Consider the following 18,607-nt stretch of genomic DNA (forward strand, 5'->3'; position numbering starts at 1 on the left):
TGTTTCTTATGATGGTCAAACAATTTGTATACGTTTGTGATGAAAATAGGATTTAAACTTTTTGAGTTACGGGACTTTATAACTATATAAAACAGGGGTGTGTTTTTTCACTTGTCGCGCTGCATCTCAAAAACGATTTATGATTATTGTTTAAAACTTTACACACTTCTTAGTTATATTTATCCAAAGATCTGAATACTTTTTGTTGATGATTCATAATTTTATTTTAGTGTAAACAATATTTATTATGAAAAATACAAGACAGTATAAATTATAAGCACATTCATAATAAGGATCCAGAAACAAGCAACAATTGCTTATACTAATTAATCTGTCTCCTTGGTAAATTAAATACATTATACATAAATAAATCAACTACATGCTCTGTTACATAATAAAATATTGATAATGTCAGTTGAGTTACATAATGAACTGAAAAGTAAAGAAAAATGCAACTGATAAGATGAAATGCTTACAGGTTTATTGTGTGAATCATTAATTTGTAAACCTTTTAGTTTTGATAATGAACCTTTGTACCATGAGAAATAAAATAATTATGTTTTCTTCATTCGAAATTGTATCTGAGCCATTTAATAGAAATTCGGTGTCCATTGGTGCCGTTGAATATAGGCTTCCAAATGATATTATCAGTTCTCGTCTTATTTCCGAGTATAATGGGCACAATAATAAAACATATGAGCTAGTTTCTAAGTCACCACAGCGACATTTAGGGAAAAAACTAAGTTTCTTGGAAACAAGTGACAGTTTAAAAGAACTACTATTCATTCTAAGTCGCGCGTGAAGAATTTTGTCTTTTCGACATCCAGCATAAAAGTATAAAGGGACGCAATCGTTCTGATTACAAATTTGTTTCTTAAATACAGAGATAGATTCACGATGGAAGACAATAATCTGAATAAAGTTTTGTACGTGATTTAACCTGTAATAGATTATGACCACTGACACAGCCAGGCAATAACTCTTGCAAATACTTTGGGGTTTTATAAATTATTTACAATTTTATGGAGCAATATTTATTTGTGGTTACTTCTTCGATCTGAAAGTTTCTTCCATTGGGTTTCTTTATAAAACATCGACGTACTTGTGAGCTGAGTCTCCTGTAACTGTACGAGCGGCGTCCAACTGGATGTTTTCAAGTTTATTCATGAAAGATTTATTTCCTGAATCCCAGATAACATCAACATATTCAATGATAGGTCTTATAAACGATATATATATATTTTTTCCAGGGTCATTCTATCTATTTTGCTTAATATATTTTACATCAATTCTCTGTATGCATCAACCAACAGCTGGCCACATAAAAAAAATAAGTTGATAGAAAAACTACCTCTAACATCAAAGTTAGTTGCATTATTCATAAAAATCAGTTTAAAATCTTAATCATCCCAGTCCTTCTTGTCGGTTGCTAAGGAACATAGATTTCCTTAGCAACCAAGCAAAAATTTACCTCAAAATGACCAAATTTCAATTATTAACAGCTCATTCATTATGGCAGATAGCTTTAAATAGTTTATCATTAAATGAACTACAGAATATGCTTTTTAAAAATATATTCATTAAAATAATTCATATATGGTTGAATACAGTATAGAATATCGGAGCTAATAGCTATTTTAGGTACTGTGGATTTTAAGCAAAAAGAGTCAAATTCGACCAAATTTGGTCCCTAAAATATTTTTTTTGCAGAAATATAGCCAAAAAGTGGCACACTACACTGAAAGATAAGGTATTCAGCTAATCATTAATGAAAATTGTCTCTGGGTAAACATATTTTGAATCGATGGCAGATAATTTAAATTGGGTCATATTATGGGTGTAAACTGTTCATGTAGGCCAATTTTTCATATGTTTGCTATCATACTGCACAGACAATTTCCACCATATGTTCAAACCAACTAACATGTTATATTGATGTTGGTGTTTGTTGAATATGTTTGTTCAGATGACTGACCTATGGTTGACAATACAAAACCTTAATGCAAACCTTTAAAAAAAGAGAGGGGGGGGGGGGGGGGGGGGGAGGTAGTGACACAATTTTTTTAATTTTTTTTTGCACCAAAAAAAATAGAAATAGAGAGGCACAAAAATCAAAGAATTTTAAGATGGATGCTTCAAATGATTTTCTTTAACTACAGAGATAAACAAAATGGGTTAATTAATTACTAGATTCATTATATTTATGGAAAATTTGGATTTTATGTTTAAAAATTGGGGATTTTCAGAATCAATTTATTTTACAGGGTATACCTTGAGTAATAATAAGGAAAAACTCTTTTGAATCAAAAATGAACATATAACTTGGTAATTTTTTTTCTTCAATTCGATTTAAGGTAAAGTAAAAAGAGGACAAAATACTACATCTTTGTTGAAAATCCGTAACTTTGGAATGAAGTGTACTTTAGGCAGATGCTAATTGTATTAAGTATCAGTGGCAGTGCTACTGTTGTTCTTTCGTATTCATACTTCAATCATTTTTTTAAAGAAAAAAGGTTTTGATATTTTCTTTTAAGTTTTTTTGTTTGTTATATATATAGACAATTGCTAATTGCCTTTATAGATACTTATTGTCTTTGGCCGAACATGACTAGATCCGCATGTATTCAAGTTATTTTTAATACATGTGTTTACTTTAAATTGCTTGAACTATAAATCATTTTGTTTTGACGGTATCACATCAATATATGTATCATACACATGATACAGTTTTAAAAATGTTTTTAAACAATATATTTTATAAACAAGAATAGGAAAAATGAGACGGCAATGCAGTGCTTTGGCCAAAATTAGGACATTAGTCTATATTTATGCAAGATACTGTTATCAAAGTGACATATATGTCAGACTAAACTCAAAGGCAGATGGAAATTTTCTTTCTTCTTGAGCAAATTATTGTCATCCAATCTTTCAAAGAGCAAAATACTACTTTTGAAGATTCCAATCACAATCCAATTCTTTTAAAATTGATACAATTCATATGAAATGTGAAAAAATTAGGTTAACAGGGTTAATTGAATAACATTCAGGCTTGAATATTCTACCCGTTTAGAAAAATAAAATAAGATAGCCCATTGTTGAATTTTAGAACAAAACTTTACAAAAGAAGCCTACCCATTGGAAATTTCTTATAGTATTTCCCTTTCCTTGCTTAGATATTTATTTTCATGACTTGAAAGGAATCGGGAACTTAACATGTTTGTGTCATTTTGGTCTTTTTGTGGGTAGTTGTCTCATTGGCAATCATATCACATCTTCTTTTTTATATTCACAAGTGGTTTTTCTTTTCCTGAGCTCTATTAAGCTTTGAATATATGTTTCAGACGACAGTGACACAATTTATTGATCAATTTCTGTCTAACGTGTACCTTGTGTTTCATAGTTGAAAGTTTTTAATACTCAGAGTTTCAATGTGATATTTCAGTGTAATAAATGTCACAAATTATGTCCGGAAATTGTTTTAACCAGATGCTCCACAAGGCGCAGCTTTATACGACCGCAGAGGTCTAACTCTGAACAGTTGGGGCAAGTATGGACACAACATTTAATCTTGAATTAGCTCTGCATTTGGATTTGGATTAAATAGTTGACACAACATAGGTTTCTGATACAGAATGATTATGATCTAAGAACTTAAACTTAAAAATTTTAAATTGAAAATTTATTATTTATTATCATGATTATGGTCCAATATCCAAAATCTAAATACATGGTTAGATTCAACAAATCATAGAACCCCAAGAATTCATATTTTGATGAAATCAAATAATGTTCAATTTTAGACCCTTTAGACCTCAATATGGACCAATTTGATAACCAGCCTCAAATATTAAAAATCTAAATACATGGCTAGATTCAACATATTGAAGAACCCCATATAATCATTTTTTGTTGAAATCAAACAAAGTTTGAATTTGGACCCCGATTTGGACCAATTTCAAAACTTTATATTCAAAACTGGGCCCATAATCAAAAATCTAAGTACATGTTTAGATTCAGCATAGCAAGAACTCCAAGAATTTATTTTTTGTTAAAATCTAACTAAGTTTAATTTTGGACCCTTTGGACCTTAATGTAGACCAATTTAAAAGCAGGACCAAAAACTAAGAATCTAAATACATGGTTTGATTTGGCATATCAAAGAACCCCAATAATTTATTTTTTGATGAAATCAAACAAAATTAATTTTGAAACCTTTTGGTCCCTAATTCCTAAACTGTTGGGACAGAAACTCCAAAAACCAACCCCAACATTTCATAGATTTCTATTTACTTATACTAAAGTTATTGAGCAAAAACCAAGAAAAATGCTTATTTGGGACCTTTTTTTGGTTCCTTATTCCTTAACTGTTGGGACCAAAACTAGAAAAATCAATCCGAACCTTCCATATGTGGTCATAACCTTATGGTAAAATTTCACAGATTTCTGTTATCGTATACCAAGGTTATTGAGCGAAAATCAAGAAAAATGCTTATTTGGGCTCTTTTTGGCCCCTAATTCCTAAACTGTTGGGACCAAAACTCCCAAACACAATCCAAACCTTCCTTTTATGGTCATAAACCTTGTGTTTAAATCTCATAGATTTCTATTTACTTATACTAAATTAATAGTGCGAAAAACAATTGTCTTCGGACGACGACGACGCCAACGTCATACCAATATACGACCAGCGGTCGTATTAAAATGGACCTGTAGGCAACATTCATAATTCAGTATGTCACTATCTGTGGAATACTTCAATGATAATTGTTGTAAAGCTGTCAAATAAGGAATAATGATCCAGAAATAGTATAATCAAGCTGTCTCCTAAATGTTATTGCTGCTACAGTTTTTTATCTCTTGAACGAAATTTTTCAAAAAAGGGAAATAACTAATTTTTCGAAACTACATCCAGATTAGTTTGAGCATCAAATTTTTAATTGCTGGAATATTTAGTCTGATCTTATTACCCTCAATACATCTGAAAATAGTTGTTTTCATAAGAAAGGACTATTTTATCATGAAAATATTAATATGAAATATTAATTTACAAATAGAACCTAAAAAAGGGGGAATTTCAGGGTAAACTACAATGACTTATATTCCTCTATTGGCAACTTTCTGCAACATTTACCCGAGAATTTTTTTTTCAGCATTCTGTTGACAAAACATTAATAATTTTAGATTTTATAGTCTTTTATTTGAGGATTTCTGCGTTTTCGGAAAAATCAGATGTAAAAAATGACAAAAATCGGCAAAAATCATGCTGATTTTTGTGTTAAGTGGACCACCTTATGTACCAAAAAACTTTTTTTATTAAAAAAATTTGTCAGTTAGCAGTTTAGATGATTGAAACCTTCTCTTATACCCATGAAAATAACAAAAAATGATATGCTTTATCTCATTTTTACCATAAAATACAATGTTAGCCATTTCTCCTTGCTATACTAATATATGCATATAATGTCACGTGGTTTCCATGGCAACCAGACTATTTAGATTTTTTTTATTGATTTTTTTTTAAATTTTACTGTTAGTTTGGACCATTTCAACTTAAAAAAAAGTAATTGAAAAAAAAAATAATCTGGCCAAAAAATTTCATATTTGGTCCATTTTTACAGAGAATTGATGTTAAGTCTTTTGTATGATTTCTGTACAATATAACCAATATGGACATTCCATGAACCATTATTAGAAAAATAGACTCCTTAGTGCTCGTGCTTTTCAATAACATGTAGTTCTTCGTTATTCGTGTTTGAAGGTGGGTGATAAGGTTTTGAAATTTTACGGGAAATAGTCATGGTTTCAGTTTTCTTGGGGTTGAATTTTACAAGCCATTTCTGGGACCATTTGTGAATTTTATTCAAATCGCAATTTAAAATTTCAGCGCCCTCTATTGGGTTGTCAGCAGTAAAATATACACTTGTATCGTCAGCAAAAAGCTTAATTTGGGCTTCAATGTCAGTATCTATATCATTAATAAATACCAAGAACAAAAGGGGACCTAATATAGAACCTTGTGGGACGTCAGCATTAGTAGATAACCAGTCAGAATTTGAACCATTTATAACTGCTCTTTGAGACCTCCCATTCAAATAATTTTCTATCCATTTAAGTAGGTTTCCAGATATACCATTTCTCTAATATAATGAGAAGACCTTTATGCCAAACTCTATAAAACGCCTTACTTATGTCACAACCCTTTTTCTTTGCCACTATCCAAAGCTTTAGCAAAATCATTCGAAATGTCTACTAATTGATTTACAGCAGAGTCCCCTCTGGTAACCGTGAAGCCATACTGGTTTTGCGTTAGAATATATCTATAAATTCTAATATGTAGTAATTTTATTTTAGAGTTATTGAGTTTTTTTGTAAAAAAAGGTGTTTTTTTTTCATTTGTCGCGCTGTATCTCAAAAGCACTTTATGATTTTTGCGTAAAACTTAACACACTTCTTAGTTATATCAATCTTAAGATCTGTATAATTTTTGGTGATGATTCAAAATTTTATTTTAGAGTTATTGAGTTTTTTGGGGAAAAAAGGGTGGGGGCACATGTCGCACCGTATCTCAAAAACCATTAATGATTATTGCTTTGAACTTTACAACTTTACACACTTCTTACTTTTTGGTGATGATTCAAAGTTATGTTTTTGTAAAAAAAGGTTTTATATTTCACATGTCGCGCCGTATCTCAGAAACTATTTTTGATTATAATTGCATAAAACTTCTCACACACGACGAAGGGCGTATCATGCGCTCATGACGCAGCTGTTTATTTTCAATTGTGAAAAATCCAGCCTATGTCTTGAAATTCAACGGGATATTGTATATAAATTTCACATCGATGTTATTATATTTTTAATTAATATTCATTTTATTTCGTTTATTTCTGTTTATTCATTCGTTTCTATGTCGTATCGCACTTTTTCGTAACCCAATAGTATCGTACCTGTTTGATGTTGGTACGGGGATAACCGTTCGGTTTGAGTACGGAAATCAGAGATGAACACTTCCTTCTTGAACACCTTCAAATAATGTATCAAAACATAAATGTTTTCAGCATATTGTCATCTCAACTTAGACTTCCTATATATTAGGATACCAGGTTATAACAATGATTTGTATAGTTACTATACAAATCTTTTGTTATATGACGTGCGGCTGGAATATGTCACATTTTTCTGCTACTTGTTATGTGAATAGGTAGGAAAAAATATCAGAGATATATATGATAAGTTAAACAAAAAATACCATCATTTGTTAAATAAAAATCTCGGTATTTTTTTTTCGCAGCCACAAGTTTGAGTGTTCATTTTTGTGTTTCTTTTCACAAGTTTTCTCTCTTCGTTTCTCTGGTAGTAAATTTTTCAACACACCTCATGAAACTAAACCAAAATGGATAAAAGTGTGTACGCAAATTTTGAAATGTTATATGCATTTGTAGAATCTTAATTATACGAAAAGGGTAGGGTACCGGAACCCTAGCGTCACCCCTACAAATTGAGTATTGAAATGCACCCCTCCCCCTTTGACCCAAAGGTGTCTAGTTATAACGCTAGATAAGATCGTAAAATTTATATAGAAAAGTAAAGGTTTATCCACTTTCAGCATTGATTTGTTAACTTCGTTTAAAAGATAATTATGATTTTAACACTGCTGTCTTTTTAAACATAATTTTTTATGATGATATGGCTCTCAGCTATTAGTTAATAATAATATTCAAGAATACGGCTAAATCGTAATGGGTACGGAAATACGGGTTCCACATTTTGCATCGTACCTGTCAACATGATTTGCAAAGATGTGCTTTAAGTAAACCATTTAAAACAAACAAGTTGCTGTCATGGTAATGAAAATTTGGCGAAAAGAATATAGACCATCATTTTGTTTTTGTCTTGTATGTTATTGAGTTTTTGTTTATTTAATTTTTAGGAGGAACCAATCTGTATGTATCGCATATCTTGTCGATACAAAGTCTTTGCAACTCCGCATCGCTGAGAGCAAATGCAACATTAGAGTCAATAAATTTATCTCATCTTGAAAGTGATTCCAAATGGCCCGCAAACAGATTTCCATCACGGCCTTTATTTCTCTCATTACAATCGATGTTGCGGATAAATTTCGCGGGGAATTTTCGCCGCTATTTATTGATTTGTCTTAAGCCTCGGTCACACCTTACCGGATAGCACGAACGGACGCCTAACGGATGACAATAAAAGTTGTCCGTTGACAAAATTGTTATCCGTTGGGAGTCCGTTGATGAACTGACCGAATAAAACGCACGTGTAACGGATGCCTAACGGACACACAACGGATATGCAACGTACGAAACACGGAAACGTACCGGACAGAATGGATGTCGAACGTACATCCAACGGACGAGACCCGCATAAAACGGACACCTAACGGAAGCGTACCAGATAAAACGGATGAACAATATATACGGAAAAATTAAAGGCGACAATAATAAATAATACATGTACATCACATAAATATTCAAAATGTTTAGGTGTAACTGGTTTTGGTTTATTCTTCAAAATCCCGCAAAAGGCCAGTGTCTGACCTGAATAAGAGCTGCTTAATTGTGAAGAATCGCCCTTACTCTTAGGTCGATTATGAATAATAAGAATTCATGAACCTTAAGAAATCTGACATAACAATAATTGGCATTTCTGACGCGAAATTATCAATTGGCATTTATCCGTTTCAGATTCGTTCATCATATTAGTTATCTTGGTGTAATCAGGGGTGTACAGAATTTTACACCGTTGTTGAAAATTCATACAACCTGAGGCGCAACGGTGTAAAATTCCGTACACCCCTGATTACACCAAGATAACGAATTTATTTCTTATGAACAATTCCTTTACTCATTTTGAAACCAGGATGTAAAATTGTAAAAATGGTAATAAAAAGTTTCCAGCGTAATATTTTTTCAACGTCCATGTTGCTACACATTGTCAAATACTTTTTTACTTTATTTTTGGCAAAAATCAGAAAATTTTTGTGTAATAAACAAAATATTTTTTTTTAATTTTTAATTTTTTTTTTTTTTATATATATTTTTTTTTTAGCATTTTCTTATTATTATTTTTTTTTTTAATTATTTTTTTTCTTTATTTTGGCAAAAATTTTATTTTTTTTATTTTTTTTTTGGCAAAATTTTATTTTTTTTAAATTTTGGCAAAATTTTATTTATCCCCGGGTGAACAAGGGTGGGGTGTTATTTACACCGGGGTAGTCAACCAATCAGATTGCAGTATTTTTGCTGCATAAGAAATAATCCGTTTTATCCGTTATACTTCCGGTAGAAGTCCGTTTCTCATTCGTTTAACATCCGTTTTATCCGTTAAACGTCCGGTAGAAGTCCGTTGGTGAATTTATCTCCTAGACCTTCAACGGATGTATAACGGACACGTGACGGATATAAAACTGAAACGAAACGGACGAGTACCGTACAAAACGGACGCCTAACGGACGTTCAACGGACATTTTATCCGTTGGATGTCCGTTCAAAGTTTTGATCATGCTCAAAATTTTCCACCGGACAGAACGGACGTCGACGGATAAAACGTTCGCTAACGGACATACAGCGGATATGGACGGACGTCTAACGGATAACAACGGACGTATAACGGACATGAACGGATTGAAAAAAAGTTATCCGTTAGGCGTCCGTTCGAGCTATCCGGTAAGGTGTGACCGAGGCTTCATGGTATGATGAAATGGTCTTGTGATATGGTGAAATGGTCTTATGATATGGTGAAATGGTATTATGGTATGACGAAATGGTCTACTGGTATATAGATGACACTTCGTGATATAAGAATTGTTAGCTTGATATTAAAATATGTCTTTATAAGATAGTTATATGACATAATAGTATAACAAAAATTTTCCATGTTGTACCGAGATGATTGAATGTATAGTATGCAAATTTATCGTTATAATATACTGTGGTGGCAAAATAGTATGAACAAGTTGCTTCATGTTATAAAAAGATATCTTTATAGTATAAAATGTATCTTTATGACATAGCAATATCACATATTAATAGTTTAGTTTAATGACAAATCAGTATGAAAATGTAGCTCCATGTTATATCAAGATGTCTTCATAGTATGAAATATTATATTTATAACAAAGTGAAATGACAGAATAGTATGAAAAGGAAGCTCCATATTGTATCAAAGTGTCTTTATAGTATATAAATGTATCTTAGTGATATAGCAAATTGACAGAGTATAATAGTCAAATGTTGTCATAATATAGAACATTTGCTTCATGATATATCTTTACCTGTAATGATATGGTTATTGTTATCATAAGGCAGCTGTGGCGTTCCATACGTTCGTATAAATCGGTATACTTTGCCATAAATACAGTTTAAATAAAGATAAAGTTAATTTATAGAAAAACAAGCGAAATCCTATGTTTAAATGGATGTATACCCTCGAGCACCCTTAAGGCTTTTTAGATAGACCCAACTACGAACCAAATTGAGACCTTTTCGGTTTTTTACGATCAAAGTTAATCTTTTAAGACATTTTGTGACCTTTTCAAATTTTAAACTCGAGGCTTGCAGAGATGTTTGAATAGTTGAAATTGACATACCTTTATAGACCTAATAGGTCATTCTCCTATGGAATTAACAGACGATACAATTCATATAAAATATTGGTATTTTTGTTTTTTAAAATGACTTTATACAATGTTATAAGCAAAAATATTAAGCGAGTCCGTTAGGTCTAGCAGATATTCGAGCTGTTAAAGTCAGTATAAAACAAATAAATTGCCATATTTTTTTTAATCGTCAATTTGTCATAACTGTAAGTGTTTCGTTGAGAATATGAAGTAGATTGAAATTGTTATTTCATAATGCATGATTTATGTGTGATTTTAATGTGTTTGTTCGTGGTTGGTTTTGTTTTGGCCATTGGACAATTTTGACACAAAGGGCTTTTCATAGGCACTCGTCTCAGAAAAAAATTCCTATGTACCTACCCAAGTATGTCAATCGTAATTATTTTGTCTACCTATACAAAATTGGCAATAAACGTCTCGCAGTAAATGATTAATTATAAAAACTGTTTCAGAAAAAAAAACTGTTATTTTTTGTCCGAATAGAATCATCCCCCAGTAAGTAAAATTGTATAAGATACCTTGAAAAAAACCATCACAAGTGTTATCAGTGGTATATATAATAAGTTACGAGTTTCCTTATTTAAATACAAATTTTCCCATGACGTCAATGTCATTCAGACTCTCTCTTGACTTAACGTATGAAAGTGAAACAAGATCAGATAACTCCGATAATCATTTAGACTTTCCATAAAATTGACCAATCGGAAACCGAGATATATATTGAAGGAGTCGTGACGCGTTTATTGCCAATTCTTCAGAGGTTGGCAAAATTATTACGATTGACATACTTTGGTAGGATTGCTTCGGATGTTTCCGACAACAAATGTAGGCATGTTATACACCATTGTAAAGATAAATCAATTTAGATTTACGATATAACAAGTTTTAATTGGGTTGACAGACTAGAAAGTGGCATATAACGGAATTTCGTCACCGCCTGACATTTTTCTAAAATGCAAGTTAATCTAAGTACCTTGTGTTATATAAAGGTATATATGGGGAAAAAAATCTGAGACGAGTGCCTGTGGGGCTTTTCAATAAAAATGTTGTATCATTGAATTTTAGATTTTGTTGACATTGCAAAGGGGAAGCCAACCTCTATGTCTAAACCACCATCTCGACGTAAGCCAAACGCGAAGTCTTTTCATGCTAATAATGGACTGTACACGGAAACATCTAGCAGTTGTGCTGAACCGGAACACGACACAGGTTATGGTCAAGATTGGTGGAAGGTTAATTTACAAGCTTATTACGAAGTTCATCGGTTATTCCTTCTTTCTATCGGTAAGTACAACTTTATTAGAGACATCAATCAGTTAGACTTTACTAAGGGAATTAAGATTACCTGAACTAAAGAAGATAACTATTTAGAGTAATCCCTAAGTTAGTCTTTACTTAATAGAGGAAACCTGAATTAGGGAGACAACACTTAAGAGACATCCATAAGTTAGAATATACTTGATAGAGAAGACCTGAATTACGGGAGATAACACTTAGGAGACATCCATAAGTTATAATTTATTTAAAATAGGAGACCTGAATTAGGGGAAATAAAACTTAAGAGACATCCATAAGTTACTATTTACGTAATAGAGGAGACCTGAATTAAAGGAGATAACACTTAGGAGACATCCATAAGTTAGAATTTACTTTATAAAGGCGACCTGAATTAAGGGAGATAACACTTAAGAGACATCCCTAAGTTAGACTTTACTTGATAGAGGAGACCTGAATTAAAGGAGATAACACTTAGGAGACATCCATAAGTTAGAATTTACTTTATAGAGGAGACCTGAATAAAGGGAGATAACACTTAAGAGAAATCCATAAGTTAGACTTTACTTGATAGAGGAGACCTGAATTAAGGGAGATAACACTTAAGAGACATCTCCAAGTTAGACTTTATTTAATAGAGGAGACCTGAATTAAGGGAGATAACACAAAAGAGACATCAATAAGTTAGACTTTACGTAATAGAGGAGACCTGAATAAAGGGAGATAACACTTGAGAGAAAACCATAAATTATAATTTACATATAGGAGACCTAAATTAAGGAAGATAATACTTAAGAGACACCCATTTGTTACACTTTACTTGATGGAGGAGACCTGGATTAAAGGAGAAAACACTTAGGAGACATCCCTGAGTTATTATTTTCTTAATACAGGAGACCTGAATTAAGGGATATAACACTTATGAGACATGCATACGTTAGAATTTACTTGATAGAGGAGACCTGAATTAAGGGAGATAACACTTAAGAGACATCCATAAGTTAGAATTTACTTTAAATAGGAAACCTGAATTAAGGGAAATAAAACTAAAGAGACTTCCAAAAGTTACTATTTACGTAATAGAGGAGACCTGAATTAAGGAAGATAACACTTAAGAGACATCCATTAGTTAGACTTTACTTGATAGAGGAGACATGAATTATTTAACAGGAGAAAACACTTAGGAGAAATCCATAAGTTATAATTTACTTGATATAGGAGACCTGAATTAAGAAAGAAAACACTTAAGAGACATCCATAAGCTAGAATTTACTTAAAATAGGACACCTGAATTAAGGGAAATAACACCTAAGAGACATCCCTAAGTTAGACTTTACTCAATAGAGAGACCTGAATAAATGGAGATACCACTTAAGAGACTTCCAAAAGTTACTATTTACGTAATAGAGGAGACCTGAATTGAGGGAGATAACATTTAAGACACATCCATAAGTTAGACTTTCCTTAATACAGGAGACCTGAATAAAGGAAGATAACACTTAAAAGAGACATCCCTAAGTTAGACTTTTAGTCCAGTCATTCTAGCCAAAATATGACCAAAACCTCAAACTAATTGCATTAGAATGTTCTTCTAGTTTTCCAAGCTTTAGGTGTACTGTTGAACATAAAAAAATCGGAATGTTTGGATGAAGGGAAATAGTTAATTTTGGGTGAAAACCTTGATTTTTGGTGAAAATTCGCTGAAAACTGGTAATTTGCCGTGACTCAAAAACAAAAATAGCAACCTGCACAATTTTTAAAGAAGTCAATAGGTATTATTACAGTAATGATTTATTTAAGCGTTGATGAACTGCAAAGATCAGTAAATTGAAAATTTTGGGTGAAAACCTTGGATTTTGATGAAAAATCGCCGAAAAATGGAAATTTGCCGTGACTTAAAAAACAAAAGTAGCAACGGACACAATTTTTAAGAAAGTCAATAGATTTTATTACAGTTATGATTTATTTAAACGTTGATGAACTGCAAAGATCAGGAAATTGAAAATGTTGGGTGAAAACCTTGGATTTTGATGAAAAATCGCCGAAAACTGGAAATTTGTTGTAACTAAAAAACGAAAAAAGCAACGTACATAATTTTTAATCAAGTCAATAGGTCTTATAACAATGATAAAACAAAATTAAACTATGATGATTTTTGAAGTATAGGAAGTGATAATTTTGGGTGAAAATGTTAGTATTTTTTATTAAAACTGGGAATTTATGTTTTCTTAATAAAAATCAAATTATATCATGAGTCTTCAAATTAATTTTATATATATGTTAAGTGTTTAGATGGATCAAATAATGAACAATTCGTAAATTCAATAGATCTTATAACAAAAATAAAAAACGATTGACCGGTATGACACTTTTTTTTTAAACCAAAATATTTACTTTATATGATAACAAAACCATGAAATTGTTTTACGTATTTTTTTTTTGTGTTTTTGCGTATTCTTCTTCTTTATAAGTTGATTGTCACTTAATCGTCCATGTCAACTGTTTTGCTCGAATTTGTACAACCAGTTCCTTTACATTCGCCACAAGCTACTGAACATTCAAGTCCGTTTTTTCTACAAGTACATCTTTTAGTGTCACAGTTTGTCTTACAATTGCATCGAATAATGTTCAGCAATTTAGACGTAGCTGCGTCCATTGTACACTTAACTGGAACAAGGTTTCAATTAGCGACTTTACAACCCCATTCACACGGATTTAGATTGTCCTTGTTCATCCACTTTTCATTTGAAGATAAGCCCTCTGGCTATGAAATGAAGCCGCATTTGATGTTGGTGGCAAAGTATGAATTTGAACGCATGTTTTGTTTGTCAATAGTCTTGCAGCAAACTTCCTGTAGCGATGAACATTCAGTCCTTCATATGGAGCACCATTATATAAAGAGGAAATAATGTTTTCACCAGCAGAAATAACATCATCCTTTGCGTTAGCATTGCATAGTAACTGTGCCTGAGTCTTGAGAAAGTCATGTTCTCGAAATTTCTTTAGGGTCGCTGCCTTACTAACACCAAACATTCTTGAAGTTGTGTCACAACCACTGATAGCATGAATTAAAAGTAACAATGTACATAGCTCCTCACCAAGCAGCAATTTGGTCTTCAAAATATCCCATATTTTAATATGTGTGTTTACTTTTGACACATATCCGGATTTGAATATCAGCGAATTTGATGTAACGTCCGCATGATGAAGGAGTAGTACCAGAAGATCAGTGTCCTCTCCAAGCAAAACAGTTGGTTTTGTTTTCGCTGATTCGATGGCAGTTAGGGCTATCAATACATCAGCATCGACATCTGCGTGTTTTGTTTTGATTCCCTTTTCTACCATCTTTGCACTTAGGAGATTAATAAAGTTCTGCTTATTCTCAATGTTTGCTAGAAACATTTCTTTTTTAGATTTGAAAGGAGTTCTATCTGTGAATGAAACTTTTGTGCCTATGATTCCTTTGGTGCGCCGCTGGTGAGTGGCATCTTTAGTATCTGGACCCGAAGCATATCCATCAAATACAACTATAGCTTTACTATATTTCCGTTCTACGCTGTCAATGTACCTTTGACAAATGTCACCGTAAGAAAGTCCGCTTTGCCAGTGTATACGATGGAGAAGAGAGCCGCCATCAATAACATACGGAGTTTAGTCGTTTTCGCTCATTTCAAATGCACAACAATCGCCCTTTCCCCAAATAGCATCTGCAAGACTAGACTTTTGTGCTGTTTGCATGAGACCATTTGGATCAAACATTGAACTGGGTTGACTACAGAGTTCATAGATGAATATTTCGGACTGATCTTCATATATGCCATTTGATGCAGCAAGAAAGCGCTGGAAGAGAAGCTGTGAATCAACAATAATGACATCATCTTCAACTTTGATAGCCGATTTTGTACTTAAGATAGTGGCCTGTTCTTTCCTTTTAAATGAAAATTCATCTAATTTTTTTTTGTCCATGGACTTCAGTATTTTAATGCCTAATTCCTTCGAATTATCAACATTGACAAATTTGTCCGTCAAGACCCCTGTTTCTATGTTTTGCAAACTCGTTTCCTCTACAAAGGGACTTCTGCTAATAAATAACGATAAAAATGTTTTCAAATCTTGACAGTCTCTAGATCTCCTTGACTCCCCACCTTCTTTATGTTGGTCACTTGTTCCATAATTGACTCCAGTAAACTCTTGCAAAGCATTGTTCATTTCCGCGCAGTCTGGCATAGATAAAATTCATTGGGCTTGCTGACCCTCTGACATACCTCTTCCTCGAGTCATACCGCCAGTCGTCTTTAAGCTTCTCATTAAAACCTGTTCTATGACCAAATCAGAAGAAAGACCTGCCCAGAATTTATCACTCCTTCTTATAACATGATAGCCTGATTGTAGAAAAGCTAATACTTCGGGATGGGTTGTTTTCAGGTTCTCCATTTGTTGTAAGTATACCCGTGATGATTTGACATACAGATTGTGTCCCGAAGCTGCAAGATACGGAAGCATGTCCTTGACTGTTTGTAAATGTAGTTCCCAGTTACCAGTCCTTTCAGCTTTGATGAATCTACGGAGAATATCTATCATATCCATATATTGGAACCATAGTTATGAAGTACGAAAACGTTTGTGTGACTCCCGAAAGTTATCTATCCTAGATTTAACTTGATCTATTAAAACATTGTCGCAAGCGTTTTCGACGGATATGGTCCCTTTCAGTAGTTCATCCAACATCGCATCTGCTTCATGCAACTAATCCTAAAGGTCCTCAGCGTTAATATCGTCATTGTCGGTATTTATGTAATTTTCTGGATTAATATCATTAGTACCAGTCTCATTTTCGATTTCATCTGGAAGTGGTATGCCGTATATGTGTGACAAGATTATTGACGTGAGAGCTGTATCTATAAAAAAATGTGCTCTTACTGCTCGTGCAATAGCCTTTCCACTAGTCATATGAGTACTGCATTTGGTGCATACACTGTTTCAAGTAGCTCAGTAATTCCTGATCCTTCCATCAAGTGGCCAATGCCGCCTACAAAACTCATTTCTAAATGAAAGCCTCCATTTTCATGTGAGATCACTAGGATACATGTCTATCATTGGCAAAAAAACAGCAGATGATTTTCCTGGGTAGTCACCGTCCATCACTTTGTGTATAATTGCTGACCAACTGGGTCGGTTGCATGTTAAGGGCCAGCATACTTTTGACAGAAGGTCTAACTTCCACGTTGTATCGATCATATTTGGCTCATAATTCATGGTTGCGAACTCTGCCTGTAACGATTGTTTAGATTGCATTTTATAATATTCTATGTTAATTTTTGCTAGGTCAGAGACTTATTTTAGTGTGGGAGACAGCATAAGGACAGCTTTGTCAAGTCTGAATCCCGGAGTGACAGCTGCAATCATGCCCATACCATGAAATATTCCATGACCATCTACAGTTCTCAGATTATGGTCTAAATTATCAGCTATGTACTGAACGAAAGTGCCAGTCCCAAACAGTGTGTTGTTTCTGTCATGAGCAGCCGCAGTAGCATTAAGTTCAAATCGTTGAACCTCTGTGTAGGAAGAAGCGAAACCAAGAGTGTTCAAAGTGTCCAATAAAAATCTTGATCCAAAGTGATGGTGCATTTGTACACTGAGGGCAATTTGTAGCGGTGCAATTAGTGTTCTTGGTCGAGAAGCCTGAATAATAGCTTGACCAACAGATGCAACTTTAACAGAAGAGTCGTTTTGACTAAATAATGCACGTAGTAATGTTTGTAACGAATCTGGGACAAATATAATGTATTGCTTTGAGTTTATATCAACAGAAGACGGATACATAGCTTCTGAATCTTTAAGACTCATAATATCATTAATTAATCAGCTTTTATTAATTTAGCTGCTGTTTCTATCATCGATAGCTTTTCCTCTTCTGGACTCTTAGATGATGGTCTTCTGTAAAATTCGTTCAGTATAGATGATGCTGTTCTCCTGAATGTGACTATATTCGGCTTTCCGTTTACTTCCGTGATGATGATATCGCATCCAAAATAAGTTTGCAGTCTCTTTTTTATGTGCACCACACTATACGCCTTAACTCCACAAATGTCTTCCATAGCCTGAACAAGATCCCTTACGGATGCAAGTTCGTCTTGTGTTTCTTCTAATTGTCTAACTATTTGCAGGAAAGCTTTCTCTGATGAATCTTCTTTTCTTTTTTTTTGACCTCTTTGTTTGCTTGCTTCGAGACGGGGATTTGCTTACCAGTTCTAAAATTAACATTACATGTTTGGTGGTATATTGCGTCTGCCGAGTGCAAATCTGATGGTGCAATGTTGAGCCTCCTCAAAATGATTTCGGACCATTCATCATTTCTTTCTTTGCAGATGTTTCTAAGGGTGTTAGAAAAATCTGTTGTCCTGACAGGAAACACGTCAATTCCCCTTTTGCTCTCTGAAAATTTTGCAAAATATCCACAAGATAGACAGTTCTTCTGGAACTCAAAATCAGGAGTAGAAGATCGTAAGTCACGAGTTGGCTCGGTTATCGATACATCCTTTTCTCGCATGTCCTTCTTGATTGAGTTAGCATTCATGTAATGACGTCGACATTTCTGATGAACTTTTTGTCCTGGAGTTGTGACGATTGCATCATTTCTAGTTTGGCTGGTCCTGTTAACCGTGTTACATCCTTTTTCTCTTAGTT

At 33.2% G+C, this 18,607-nt stretch overlaps 1 protein-coding gene across 1 annotated transcript in view; it reads left to right on the plus strand.

Annotated features, from left to right (window-relative positions):
• Positions 1-18,607, plus strand: part of LOC143081739 (uncharacterized) — an 87,597-nt gene that overhangs the window by 41,234 nt on the left and 27,756 nt on the right. The window contains exon 4 of the mRNA XM_076257465.1: positions 11,708-11,926. Within this exon, the coding sequence (XP_076113580.1) occupies positions 11,708-11,926 (219 nt within the window). The remainder of the gene's footprint in view (positions 1-11,707; positions 11,927-18,607) is intronic.

The sequence above is a fragment of the Mytilus galloprovincialis genome, chromosome 7 (genome assembly GCF_965363235.1).
Source record: "Mytilus galloprovincialis chromosome 7, xbMytGall1.hap1.1, whole genome shotgun sequence".
NCBI classification, from domain to species: domain Eukaryota; kingdom Metazoa; phylum Mollusca; class Bivalvia; order Mytilida; family Mytilidae; genus Mytilus; species Mytilus galloprovincialis.